The sequence below is a fragment of the Nicotiana tomentosiformis genome, chromosome 5 (assembly GCF_000390325.3).
Source record: "Nicotiana tomentosiformis chromosome 5, ASM39032v3, whole genome shotgun sequence".
Classification (NCBI taxonomy): domain Eukaryota; kingdom Viridiplantae; phylum Streptophyta; class Magnoliopsida; order Solanales; family Solanaceae; genus Nicotiana; species Nicotiana tomentosiformis.
In genome coordinates, this window is record NC_090816.1 from 96,401,021 (window position 1) to 96,413,362 (window position 12,342).

General features: G+C 34.7%; 2 protein-coding genes across 5 annotated transcripts; one reads left to right on the plus strand and one right to left on the minus strand.

Annotated features, from left to right (window-relative positions):
* Nucleotides 1-2,165: 2,165 nt before the first annotated feature.
* On the plus strand, nt 2,166-3,350 carry LOC104107420 (salt stress-induced hydrophobic peptide ESI3). Its single transcript, XM_009616220.4, has 2 exons — nt 2,166-2,357; nt 3,190-3,350. The coding sequence occupies exons 1-2, from the start codon at nt 2,277-2,279 to the stop codon at nt 3,271-3,273; spliced, it is 165 nt and encodes a 54-aa protein (XP_009614515.1). The 5' UTR covers nt 2,166-2,276; the 3' UTR covers nt 3,274-3,350.
* A 1,482-nt stretch (nt 3,351-4,832) lies between these two features.
* LOC104103542 (uncharacterized) lies at nt 4,833-12,027 on the minus strand. Of its 4 annotated transcripts, none has more exons than XM_070175119.1 (4): nt 11,844-12,017; nt 11,333-11,568; nt 8,367-8,486; nt 4,833-5,157 (listed from the first exon to the last, which is right to left on the minus strand). In XM_070175119.1, exons 2-3 carry the CDS (start codon nt 11,564-11,566, stop codon nt 8,373-8,375), a joined length of 348 nt encoding a protein of 115 aa, XP_070031220.1. In that variant the 5' UTR covers nt 11,567-11,568; nt 11,844-12,017; the 3' UTR covers nt 4,833-5,157; nt 8,367-8,372. The 4 variants fall into 4 exon arrangements, with proteins under 4 accessions (XP_070031220.1, XP_070031222.1, XP_070031221.1 ...); XM_070175121.1 differs by having other exon boundaries at nt 11,861-12,012; XM_070175120.1 differs by lacking the exon at nt 11,844-12,017 and adding an exon at nt 11,764-11,785.
* Nucleotides 12,028-12,342: the final 315 nt, after the last annotated feature.

Sequence of the window (12,342 nt, forward strand, 5' to 3'; positions counted from 1 at the left end):
AAAGTGATGAGATCTTAACAAGTTATGTCGCTTGCGAACCGATACAAAATAATTGTCGATAATATATTTGTTACGATATAGTGCACAATATTGTAAAAGATTTTTAGGATCAGACATGTAGTCTAGACAACTGAAGATGTCATGCCATTTAAATGCAAGTTATAACCTATATGACTCATTTGATCAAATTTATATGAAGATCCCTAAAGGATTGAAAATGCTTAAAGTATATAATTCAAAGTCTCGAAAAATGTACTCGATCAGATTATAAAATTCTTCTTACCATTTAAAACAATCAGAGTGTATGTGGTATAATCGTCTCACTGAATAATTGATGAATGAAGGTTATATAAATGATGTCATTTTTATAAAGAAAACAGCATCAGAGTTTGTTATATTTGATGTTTATGTTGATGAGATAAATCTCATAGGAACTCCAGAAGAGCTCCAAAAGGTAAAACTTTATATTACTCTGCAAATTGAATATTTAGTAGGCGAGATCTTTATCCATCAGTTTGCCTATACAGAAAAGGTCTTAAAATGCTTTTACATAGATAAGAACATCCATTGAGTACCCCAATGGTCGTTCGATCACTTGAAGTGAATAAAAATCCGTTCCGACCTCCATAAGAGAATGAGTAACCCCTTGGTCCTGAAATACCTTATGTCAATGCAATTGGTGCACTTATGTATCTTGCTAATTCTACAAGGCCTGATATAGTTTTTTTTTTTTGTTAATTTCCTAGCAAGATATAGCTTTTCTCCTACACAGATATTGGAGCGGAATTAAATATATTTTAATATTTAAAGGGAACTCTTGATATGGGTTTATTTTATGCTAACAAAGGTAGTGCAGATCTTGTTGATTATGCAGATGTAGATTATTTATCTGACCCATATAAAGCTCGATCTCAAAAAGGTTATCTATTTACATGAGGAGATATTGCAATATCATGGAGATCTACAAAATAGTCCTTTGTTGCTACTTCCTCCAATCATGCTAAGATAATAGCTATTCATGAAGTAAGTTGAGAATGTGATGGTTGAGATCAGTGATACATTTCATTAAAGAGAGATGTGGTACGAAATGTGATATCAAAATACCTACAGTCTTATATGAAGATAATGTTGCATGCATAGCCCAATTAAAGGGAATAAAAGGAGATAAAACGACTCACATTTCACATAAGTTAGTCTTCACACATGATCTCTAAAAAATAGTTATATCGATGTGCAGCAAATCCGTTCAAATGATAATCCGGCAGAATTATTCACTAAATATTTACCAACTTCAACTTTTGAGAAGATGGCATACAAGATTGGAATGCGAAGACTCAAATATTTGAAACAAGGTTTTCATCAGGGGGAGTAAAATACATGTTATACTCTTTTTTCCTTACTAAGGTTTATCTCACAAGGTTTTTCTTGTAAAGTTTTTAATGAGGTAGCTAGCAATGTGTATTACTAAATATGTATACTCTTTTTCCTTCACTAGATTTTTTTTTCATGAAATTTTTCCTAGTAAGGTTTTAATGAGGCACTTAATAATGAACATCCAAGGGAGAGTATTATGAAAATAGTATATTATAGATATCCATTTAATACTCTATTGTATTATCCATTTAGTACTCCGTTGAAATTTATCTACAAGCAGTTGATGCCAGACAGATTGTAAGCAACTCAATTAAATGACTTGAAGTAGTTTCTTATTAAACAGGCAGGTTGCGAGCAGCTTATGCAGATAGCTTACAAGTAGCTCAAGAAAAGTCTCATAACTGCTTCCTTTCTTTTATAAATAGAGAAAGTTTCAGTTTATTATGTACATCATTTGTAATTAAATAATATATCAATCTCACTTTATATTTTTGGATTATTTATTTTGCAGTCTTTATTTTATAATAAAATCGTGTATTAAGTTTCGTAATTTATTACAAAATCCAGCTGTATTAATTCATCAATATGTCTTGTCTTAATGTATTCTCATTGTACAAAATACGAATCACTTGCCGAACAGCTAATGACTTGAGAAAACGTTTAGAATTTTAACATGATATGCACCCAAAAAAGTGCAGATTTAATGGAAAGTATTGGTGGTCAATGAAAGACACATATATGTAGCCATAGGATTCCACGTGTTGAGGTGCTTCCACGTGGTCTGCTTAAGCCCTAATTAGCTGACACATATTATATACTCCTTTTACTTCTTCTTCCTTCTTAATTTCCCAAGTTTTACAGATCACGAAACCTAAAAGGAAACACAAACAGAGAAAGAAATTATGGGTTCTGAAACTTTTCTTGAAGTCCTCCTTGCTATCATCCTTCCTCCTGTTGGTGTCTTCCTTCGCTATGGCTGTGGTGTATGTTCTTTTTCTACCCTTTTTTCCTTTTATATTTATACTTTTAGCATCATTCTTTACTCCCTTTAGAAAGAATAAAAAGATCTGTTGCCGAATGCTTAGTACTAGGTTTTTGGTCTAATTCTAAAAAGACGGTTGTATTTCATGTGACATTCTAAAAATAAAATACCTTTTTATATTTGTAAATTTTAATTTTAATTTTTTCATTTTACTCTTGTCGACGTGATCTTACTGCTACAAAACATCTATTAGGAGTTCATGTTTGGGACTAGAAATTTTATTACATGTTTATGACTATCTAAGTATAAATCTTTTTTTTTTCTTGAACTCCTAACATCTATAGGGTCTGGTTTGTTTAGATAAAAAAAAATAGTGTCTGGTCACCCCATTAAATTGTTAAGTAACTAAAAATACATCATTTGAAGAGAAAGAAAAGGATATGAGATTGAATAACTGTAGCCTGTAGGCATGTTTTATGGATTGCATGTGGCTTTGCAGGGAATAATTTGAAATTCTATATCAAAATAGCACTTATCGTGATTAAAAAGCTGGTTGATTTAAGTATATAATGAATTAAAAAGTTGATTGCTTAAAGTATATAATGAAAAAGTATTCCAAACGGATCAAGAAAATGTAACAAAATTAAATTCGGAATCGATCAGCATATTGAATCTTTTAAAAATCAGAAAAAATCTAGTTATTGATGAGCTGCGAACGCAGCAATTCTTGTCATTCATGCAGTTGTGTAATACCTAATAAATATTTACTCGGAGTTGTAGATTATGTTGATTTTGTTTGTAATAATCATTTCTTTTTTGGGGAAAAAATGCAGGTGGAGTTCTGGATATGTTTGTTGCTAACAATTCTGGGGTACATACCTGGCATTATTTACGCACTTTATGTGTTGGTTGGATAGTGTAACACTTGGTACTGTAAATATATGCCTCTTTATCTTTGTATCATTCTCCAATAAATACCTTCTTTCTTCTTTTCTTTTTTTTTTCTCTTATTCTACCTTTTTTTGTTGGATTCTTTTAATTTTCCGTGGTGATCCAGTAGTACCAAACTTCGTTTTATGAATGTAAATTGGGCAAACCTTTGTGTGGAGTTGCAACTACGTTTTATCCTGAACAGAGGGATAATTACGCACCCTTGCAATTAATTTATCTGATATATACAGAGAAACCGGTACATTAATCTAGTAATCTCTGAGTTTTAGCTCTGTGACATAGGTGAATTTTATGTTGCGTGCCACGACTAGCTTTTTTAACTTTTTAGCATGAGCTATAAACTATTTACAATTCGTGGCCGAAAAAATATATAAAATTTATATAATTTTTTTATATAATATAAAATGTATATATATAAAAAATAAATAATAAAATTGGGCATACGGTGTCATTTTTCCCATGATAACTTGATATGGCAATAACAGGTGACTGTTGTATTATACAACTATACAATTTTTATTTTTATTTTTTATTTTATTTTCACTGAAGACCACTACAATTTATGTTCAATATAACCTGTTATGTGTTATAACATGTTAACTGATAGTATAAAATTTTATTTGCTTCTTTAACACAATTAGTAGAACCACATAAATACAGTTGGAGGTCGAACACATAATGTGTGTGTGTATATATATATATATATATATATGATCTCCTATGTTAAACTATACACATACATTATGTGTTATTATTGGATCTCCTACGTTGGACTCTCTCTCTCTCTCTTTCTCTCTCTCTATATATATAGAGAGAGAGAGAGAAAGAGAGAGAGAGAGAGTCCAACGTAGGAGATCCAATAATAACACATAATGTATGTGTATAGTTTAACATAGGAGATCCAAGCAAGGCAGATGGGAATTGAAAGGTACGTATAGTTGCCTCTATATCGACGAGAGTTCTGACTTTTTTCAGGATAATTGAGAAATATCAAAAGTCAGAAACGATGTTACGTTCATTTAGCAATGTTGATCTCGTTCTGGGTTCATTTATTGGATAGAAGTGCTTTGGTCGAGTATCGATACATTCTTAAAATTTGTAGTATGGGTTACTACTGAGTCGTTTTGGTTTTATTTATTGGTCAGAGGAATTGGAGATGAATAACCTATTTTCCTTTAGTTTTGGTGTAGTACTGTATCGAGATGGACTAAAATCCGGATAATTGATGACATCTATTTCTATTATAAAGGACATACATATATACTCCAAGTTCCAACGGTCGGAGGGCACGAGAAATGCTTTAATTAAAGATAAACTCAACCCAGAATATGAACCATAATTGAATAATAATATACACAAATTAAACTCAAGTATTATAGGCAACAGTGAAATCTAAATGTCAATACTGATAGTAAAGGCTCTTTGCTGTTAATAATTAGAGCTCTTTAATACTTTTGACCAGAATTTGTCCTATAGTTTAGATTGTTTCACCAACTTGCCACAAATAAAATGGACTGAGATAATGTAGCATAATCTGCAGAATGAATTATTAATGGAAGCCTGTCGTCAAAATAAGCTGCTCTGAGCAATTAGCACAAAGTTATTTTTCCCCACAAAGATAAATAGTTTAAGACAAAAATTAACACTCCCATGACAGAACATCCAGGGATACTGCTCAATTCATTTGCTTTTGGCAAGTTTTTCAGCCCCTTGAATGGGGAGGGGTTCTTCCCATGTCAATGCTACATGCTATCGTCTATTCGCTTATCCAAATCTAGGCTACCAGTGCTAATTTTCAGCTTCCAGCCTTGTAGAATCATCTGAAAACCGCCATTGACGTGATACCATTGCTGCAAACAAACAAATGAATTTGAGAAAAACTATATGAGAGATGGATTCCATGTGATAAAAGTGCTGCAGACAAGCATCTTATATGACTAAATAAATGTGTAGTATCAGAGATGTATAGGAAGCTGTTCTATGTTCTTACTGTAGTATCCCAATAACACTTGTTTGACCTGGATTACTCTATTTCACTTCATCATTCAATATAACCACTCAAGTAAAAACGAAAGGTAGTGAGTAGTCCTCTATCTGGAAGCAGAAAATACAAACAGTGGCCCTAAATTCAGTTAGCCATGGCAGCAATGAGGTTCCTCATGGAAAAACTATTCCTCTGGTTCATTGGAAAAAGAAAAAAGAATTCAGAACCTACCCACATTTAAAGGAAACATACAACAGGAAGTTGGAACCAGTGCAAAATCGAAAATAGGGTGCAGCATAAATCAGAAAAAGGAATTCTCATTAATTTACAAAATTCTAATAAAGTTGGACCTGTTGGGTGACAGTTTAGGAGAAGCTCGGTAGATGTTGATTCCTTTGGCTAACTATCGGCTAGCATAGGGATGAATAATGGCCTACTGCAAGATAATGGAAGAAACTGTGACACAGTTTCCTGTGGTGAAATGACGTCTCTTTAAATTCAGCAAGTGTGACGAGTAATTTCACTGGACTCCATAGTTTCGTACGCGTGTGGACTATCCAAGCTTCAGCATGCTATTGACAGGGTAACTTTTTGACCACTATAATTCAATTTTTTATAAACAAGCTCAGAACTGCTATGGCAAGAACCTATCACCTTCCACAAAAAATTGTATGCTGGGAATTCAGCAATATGAATTTGGACTGAAAAACAAGAAGACAGAAAGAAAAAGAAAAAGAAAATTGAAAATAATAAATGAAAAGAGAAGAAAAAGAGCTACAGAAACATTATTTTCATTAAAGAGATAACCCTCTTATAGATACCATTTTTCCCCAGCTGAGAGAGGGGGGGGGGGAGCAGCCCTGAAATACAACCTCCGGATTTCTAGAGAGCCATTAATGCGAATTAGTAATCTCTAGAGAAATATCAATGACCTGTTCCATGTGCATAGGCTAGCACAGACTTGAGAAACAAATAGGATGCTCAGAAAAAGTTATATTGCACACTTGGATATCACCCCAAATTCCAAACTAAAATTCTTGAGCAAGCATGTATTATTGTGTATTGTGGAAGAAGTTTTCAGAAAACAGCCTTTAGGTTGTTTTCTTTTTCCTGAAAACAGAAAAATGAAAACAATTGTTTTTTATTTTATGAAATAACACAATTGCTTTCTGCAAAACAATTGTGTTGTTCTCCGAACAGTTTAGTACCAGCGCTACAAATGTAGATTGAGCAAAGCGGGGAAGTGCTGATAATTAAGCTAAAGGTTGATTGAGCAAGAAATCTGGTACAGTCATGACCTTTTGGATTGTACATCAAAATTCCTGATTTATATTGGTTTTAAATGCAGTCAAGACCCTTCTCTTTTTACATTAAATAAGAACAATATTACTTTTTTATTAAGGAATAAGAACAATATTACTTTAGTAATCAATCTATGTTGATGATATTATCCTCACAAGAAATAATGCCGTGTTTATGTGGGATTTAACCAAGAAACTACACATAAAATTCTCTCTCAGAGGTCTAAGCCAGCTTCACTACTTGCTCAACCTTGAAGCTCAATATTTTCGCACACGGATTACCATCTTCCAGAGTAGGTAGACAAAAGAACTACTAAATCGAGCCAAAGTCACGGACTGCTCTCACTTAAACACTCTCATGGCATTGAAATTTCAGCCCTCACAATACACTCAAAACATAGACCCTGCTTAGTAGACGCCCTCTAATACCTCAGCAATTACACACAACCTGAAACTGTTAATGCAATCAATAAGGTATGTCAGCTCCTCCACGTCCAGTGGAAGAACATACAAAAGCAATCGAAAGAATTCTTTGAAATTAGAAGAAATAATCCATTATGGCCTCACATTCCTTTCACAAAGTCCATTCAAAACTTTATGGGAACTGCGATGCAGAGCAGGCAGGTTGTCCTAACACAAGGAGAAGCACTTCAGGGATTGCATCCACCTAAGCACCAACTATATTTCTTAGTCCTTCGGGAAACAACCAACGGTCTCCAACTCTAGCACAGAAGCGGAATATCAATCCATGCATCCACAACTGTAAAATTACATTAGCTAACTTTTCTTCTTCGAGACATTGGTATCCAATTATATCACTCGCCTCAGCTTCTACAAGACAACAAAGGTGTACTTTATATGTAAATTAATCAAGTATTTCATGCTTGGAGCAAACATATCGAGAAAGACTACTATTTTGTTCGAGAAAAAAGTATTTCTTGGTGCACTCACTACACGCTGTATTCCTTTTGCGCTTCAAGTTGCAGACATCTTCACTAAACCACTTTAAAGGGTTCATTTTCCTTCTCTTTGGTCAAGCTAGGAGTGCATTCAGTCATTTCCTCCAGCTTGAAAAGCGGTGAAAAGGAGAAGTATAAGCCTAAAATTTATCCCCAGCTGGTATATGAAATATAAGCCAAAACCCACAGCTTATTTTCTCAAAATACCACAATTAATGTGCTTCATGAAAAGAAGTGGTTTTTTAACTCAATGACAAATGCCATCAATGCTGCCAACTTACTGCAAGCGATGGGCTTTAGCAGAAAACGGAGAGCAAACAGCCTAATAAAGGATGATTTGGAATATAGAAGACAAGACCTGGACTATCATCTCAGGTGTGTCAAGAATAAATAAAACTTTTAATACAGGAACTTCTTCAATTCAATATAACGTCCATAATGCATAGTCAAATTCAGTTAGCTTGAGTAGGTATTAAATTTCATATCCCAAAAGCACTCCCCCCACCCCCTCCTCAGTTCGAACATTGGTTAATCTTAGTTTAGCGTGCTAGCCGCTGCTTTCTTTCTTCCAGGGGAAGGGAGTTGGTTTATAACCAGACTCTTAAAGTTTTCTGCTAGGTAGAGTATTTCAAAAAAATAAGCTAGAATAGAGGGTGTGATAGTCCAATTCTACATAGTTCTGTGATCCGCCTCGAAGCACACAAGCACAAATATGCTTTAGACAGGAATATGCCATAAATTTCACAGCATAAACGTGTTTGTTACCAAACCATTTCATAGACAAGAAAATGGAAAGGAAAATGGTGATAACCTACCAACTTTCAAGACTGATAAACATCAGGAAGGCGGAGCCCCACACTTGCAGCAGATTTGCCCAGCACTTTTGTCATCTCATCGGATCTATCTACTGCAATGTTGTAAGAAAATAACAAGTCCTGCAGAAATAAAGGAAGTCACTTGATTTGTAAAACGCAATTGTAATATCACAGATTCCTTAATACAAGAACAACACAACATCCAGAGAACCATGATGAAAGAAGAGATGGGAAGGTCACTACACAAATAAAATGCTGAAGTTGAGAAAAGAATATTCCCCATGACTCCCTTTAATTTATTTCAACTTTATGGTCGAGTAATAAAGGATAAAACCACAAGGTATACATAGGGCTCAATCAGAAAATATCTTCAGCGATATGAACATATATATATATACACACACACACACACACTGCATCAATCAGAAAAGACAATTCATTTTCGATTCAAAGCCACCTACTGTTAACAAGTGATAAGCTTTAGGATTTTGCATATCAGTGGAATATGAATACCATAGGAGTGTCATTCAGAGTAGCAAAAGCTATGAAAGGAGTCTGAAAGACCAGCATTTTGTATTTTTATTTTAATCATGCATAGTAAAATGCTGCATGTGTTGGTAAGACGCTGACATTGTGTGTTTGACAAAATGACTCAGCTCAGTTGGATGGAGAATGCCTTATTATCAAGTTTAAGCAATAAAATCTTAATTCAAATTTTTAACAAAAAAAGATGGAAAATCTTTTTCTTCTCCCTCTTTTTATTTTTTGAGTATTAAACACCTATATAATTATGATTAAGTTACGGATTACCTATAAGCTTATCACATAATCCTCCTATATTACCAAAGTCTTCCACAAATAGAAACACTGTTGCTTCTTGCTCTCCATTAGTCATTTTTACAATAAGCAAAAAATTATTTATATTGACAAATATATTAACAAAGTTGACCCTAGTGATGATTTTCTCATGGTATTTGATGCCATGCCACAATATTACACCCATGAGCACATTAACTTCCTCTTCGACAACACTTGTCTTGATGAAGATTTCATAATCCATAATCATCTTATATGCAGCTTTTGACTGTCGTGGGTTAACATAGCTAGCGATGAGATGGATGATGTTGCATCAGCACTTTTATGATGAATTTCTTTACCCCTATTAAAAGAAGATAGGTAAACAATTTAATTTTATTCCCTTGATTCACAGTTCACACAGCATAGGATGATTACAATCTGATGCGCATTCTAATCATACGAATAAGTTTGTGAAACGTTCATTAGAAATGACCAATGTGCTCAACACTTTCTGATGATCTACTGCTCATTACTAGCTACTATATGTTTATATCAATATCAATCATGCCTCAATCCCAAACAAAGTTAGGGTCAGCTATAAGAATCTTCAAGACTATTCAAACCTTAATCATTCCAATACTACTTTTACCTAAAAATACTTTGCCTTAAAATTAAGGTTTCTCCAAAACTAGAACCCTAGAAGTTCTTTGAATCCCACAATTATCCATACAATGGCATTCGAGTCTATAACCAGACAAAAGAGACTCCTAGCCATCAGACTTTATGTAAGTATGACAAAATAAAACAAAAAACTTAACCCAACTAATTGGTATTGCCTCTATAGGTCCCTAATAAATTCACGTAAATTCCAAGGAACTGCAGGTCTTCTGAGACGATCTTTCTCCAGGTTATTTTAGGTCTACCTCGTCCTTTTTAGCACCTTATTATAATGGTGCTGCACCATCTCAAGCGTGATACAACCTAGGGATAACCACACCCCAAAAGCTAGCTATTAAGGTGGGAGAGCCCAAGGCTATATAAATCCTACATCAGCACATTGCAATACCGATGTGGGACTCAAGTTTCATACCTTGCAATGGACCATAACAAACCACCATGCTCCGCATCCGTCGTCCCCGACGGCTGTGCGCTAGACTTTTCTAGCCTCGGGCGAACACTGCAATACCGGCGTCACCGTCCATGGCACGGCGGACACGGAAGGCGGCTCTGATACCATTGATACAACCTAGGGAGAACCACACCCCAAAAGCTAGCTATTAAGGTGGGAGAGCCCAAGGCTATATAAACCCCACATCAGCACATTGCAATACCGATGTGGGACTCAAGTCTCATACCTTGCAATGGACCATAACAAAGCAGCCTTTTCTTATTTTATGCTTTATTGTGCTATCTACACCCTTTATCGAATACGATCACCGGTAATATTGCCATGATTACACATTCCCCTCAACATTAACATTTTTGTGACTCATTTTGTAGGTGTATTGGACATTAGAGGCTCCACATGCACTCCATGTAACATTGTTGTTCTTACTACCATCTACGGGACTTGCATTTCACTCCGCTATATGTCTTAACTGAACAAATTAAGTACATTATAAACAAATCGAGATTTTAAAAATATCTTTTTATGTCCTAATTCATAAGATACTCTTATTTATTTTAAGAACTTCCTATAATGTTCCACCATATGACTTTTCACTAATTCCGATTTTAAATTCATTTAACAATTAAAAATCTAATTTCTTTTATAACCGAGAAATTCCCGAGAACCAATGGCGCACGGTTCGAAACTCAGTGGATAAAGACCCGCCCCTCTAGCCTCCTCCATTTAAATATCACGGCTTTGTGTTCGACAGGGTTCGAAACCATGACATGCACCTAACCCAAACATCATCAGTGTACCACTAGACCAAAGCCCTGGGGGAAAATCTGAACTTTAATACGATGTTAAGTCTATAAACCTGACTTTTAATTACTTTTTAACAATTGTTTTAATATATCCTTCCATTAATATACTCCTAAGTCAAAATTAACTTCCTGAATTTCATCCTAATCAAGAAGCATCTTAGAGAAACAAGAGGAGCTAGTACAAACAAAGAGATAGCGCGGCAAAAATTGTGGATAGCTAGAGAAATGAAGCTAACCTTATGATGGTGGACACTGTTGAGAAGGTAAGCATAATTTTGAGCAAGATTAATCCTCCGCTGAATAAAAGATGGGTCTTTTGGGCATTCAAGATTGCTCTTCTTCCTGAACTCTTCCCTGATGAAGTCAGTGAAATGAACCTTGTGTTCTTCCTTCCCTATGTGTTTTTCCACTTCTTTTAGTAGATTCCTATACACCATTAGCGAAGATCTTAAACGTTCGGAGGACCCCATTTCTGCAAAATACCATCAATCTCAGAAATTTGAACAGTACTCTAATAAAAATCCAAACTTTGGAAACAGACTACTGGGCGAAAAAGGAAAAGATTCAATTTTTTGGGGGGATTGTTTTCAAAGATTCTTTTTCTTGAATAGTTCTCAAAGATTTAAGACATAAAAATAGGAAGTAGCTGTAAACATAAACACGTCACATTTGTTTATGAAAGCATCTCATTGTAGCGTGAAATACAGACAAAATTGATTTAATACAAAGAGAAGAAAGAAAAGGAACCTCAATTGAGAAATCACACAGCGTAGACTTGTTTGAATCAAACTGGGTTTTGCTTTTTGCTTATGGTTTTAGCTGGCTGTGGCCTGTGGTTGCTGTAGTGCAAAAAAGTGGACTTGGGTGAAGAAACCGGTTCCAGGTTGCAAAATGGTCTTATGTGAAAAGATACAGAAAAATAACAAAAATGGTCACTTATGTTTGGTGTAGGTTTAAAATAGTCCCTCAAGTAGAGTCCAGAACCCATTTGTGGTTTTTTTGGACTAGTGTGACGAAAATGTGTGTTTAAAAAAAAGTTACATTTTTAAAAAGAGCGCTATATATATAACGCTTTTTTAAACCGCTATATACAAGATGCATAGCGCGGTATATAACCGCGCTATTATATACCGTGCTATATATGTATAGCGCAGTTATATACCGCGTTATACATAGATAAATAAACGGTCCCCCTCCTTCTTCCCCACACTCAAACCAGACTCCCCCTCCCCCAAATTAAAAATTC

Coding starts and splice junctions, on each gene's coding strand:
- LOC104103542 (XM_070175119.1), bottom strand. CDS start 11,566: ATGGGGTCCTCCGAACGTTTAAGATCTTCGCTAATGGTGTATAGGAAT. Junction 8,487..11,332: donor ACAGTGTCCACCATCATAAG/GTTAGCTTCATT, acceptor TTATTTCTGCAG/GACTTGTTATTTTCTTACAA.
- LOC104107420 (XM_009616220.4), top strand. CDS start 2,277: ATGGGTTCTGAAACTTTTCTTGAAGTCCTCCTTGCTATCATCCTTCCT. Junction 2,358..3,189: donor TCCTTCGCTATGGCTGTGGT/GTATGTTCTTTT, acceptor GAAAAAATGCAG/GTGGAGTTCTGGATATGTTT.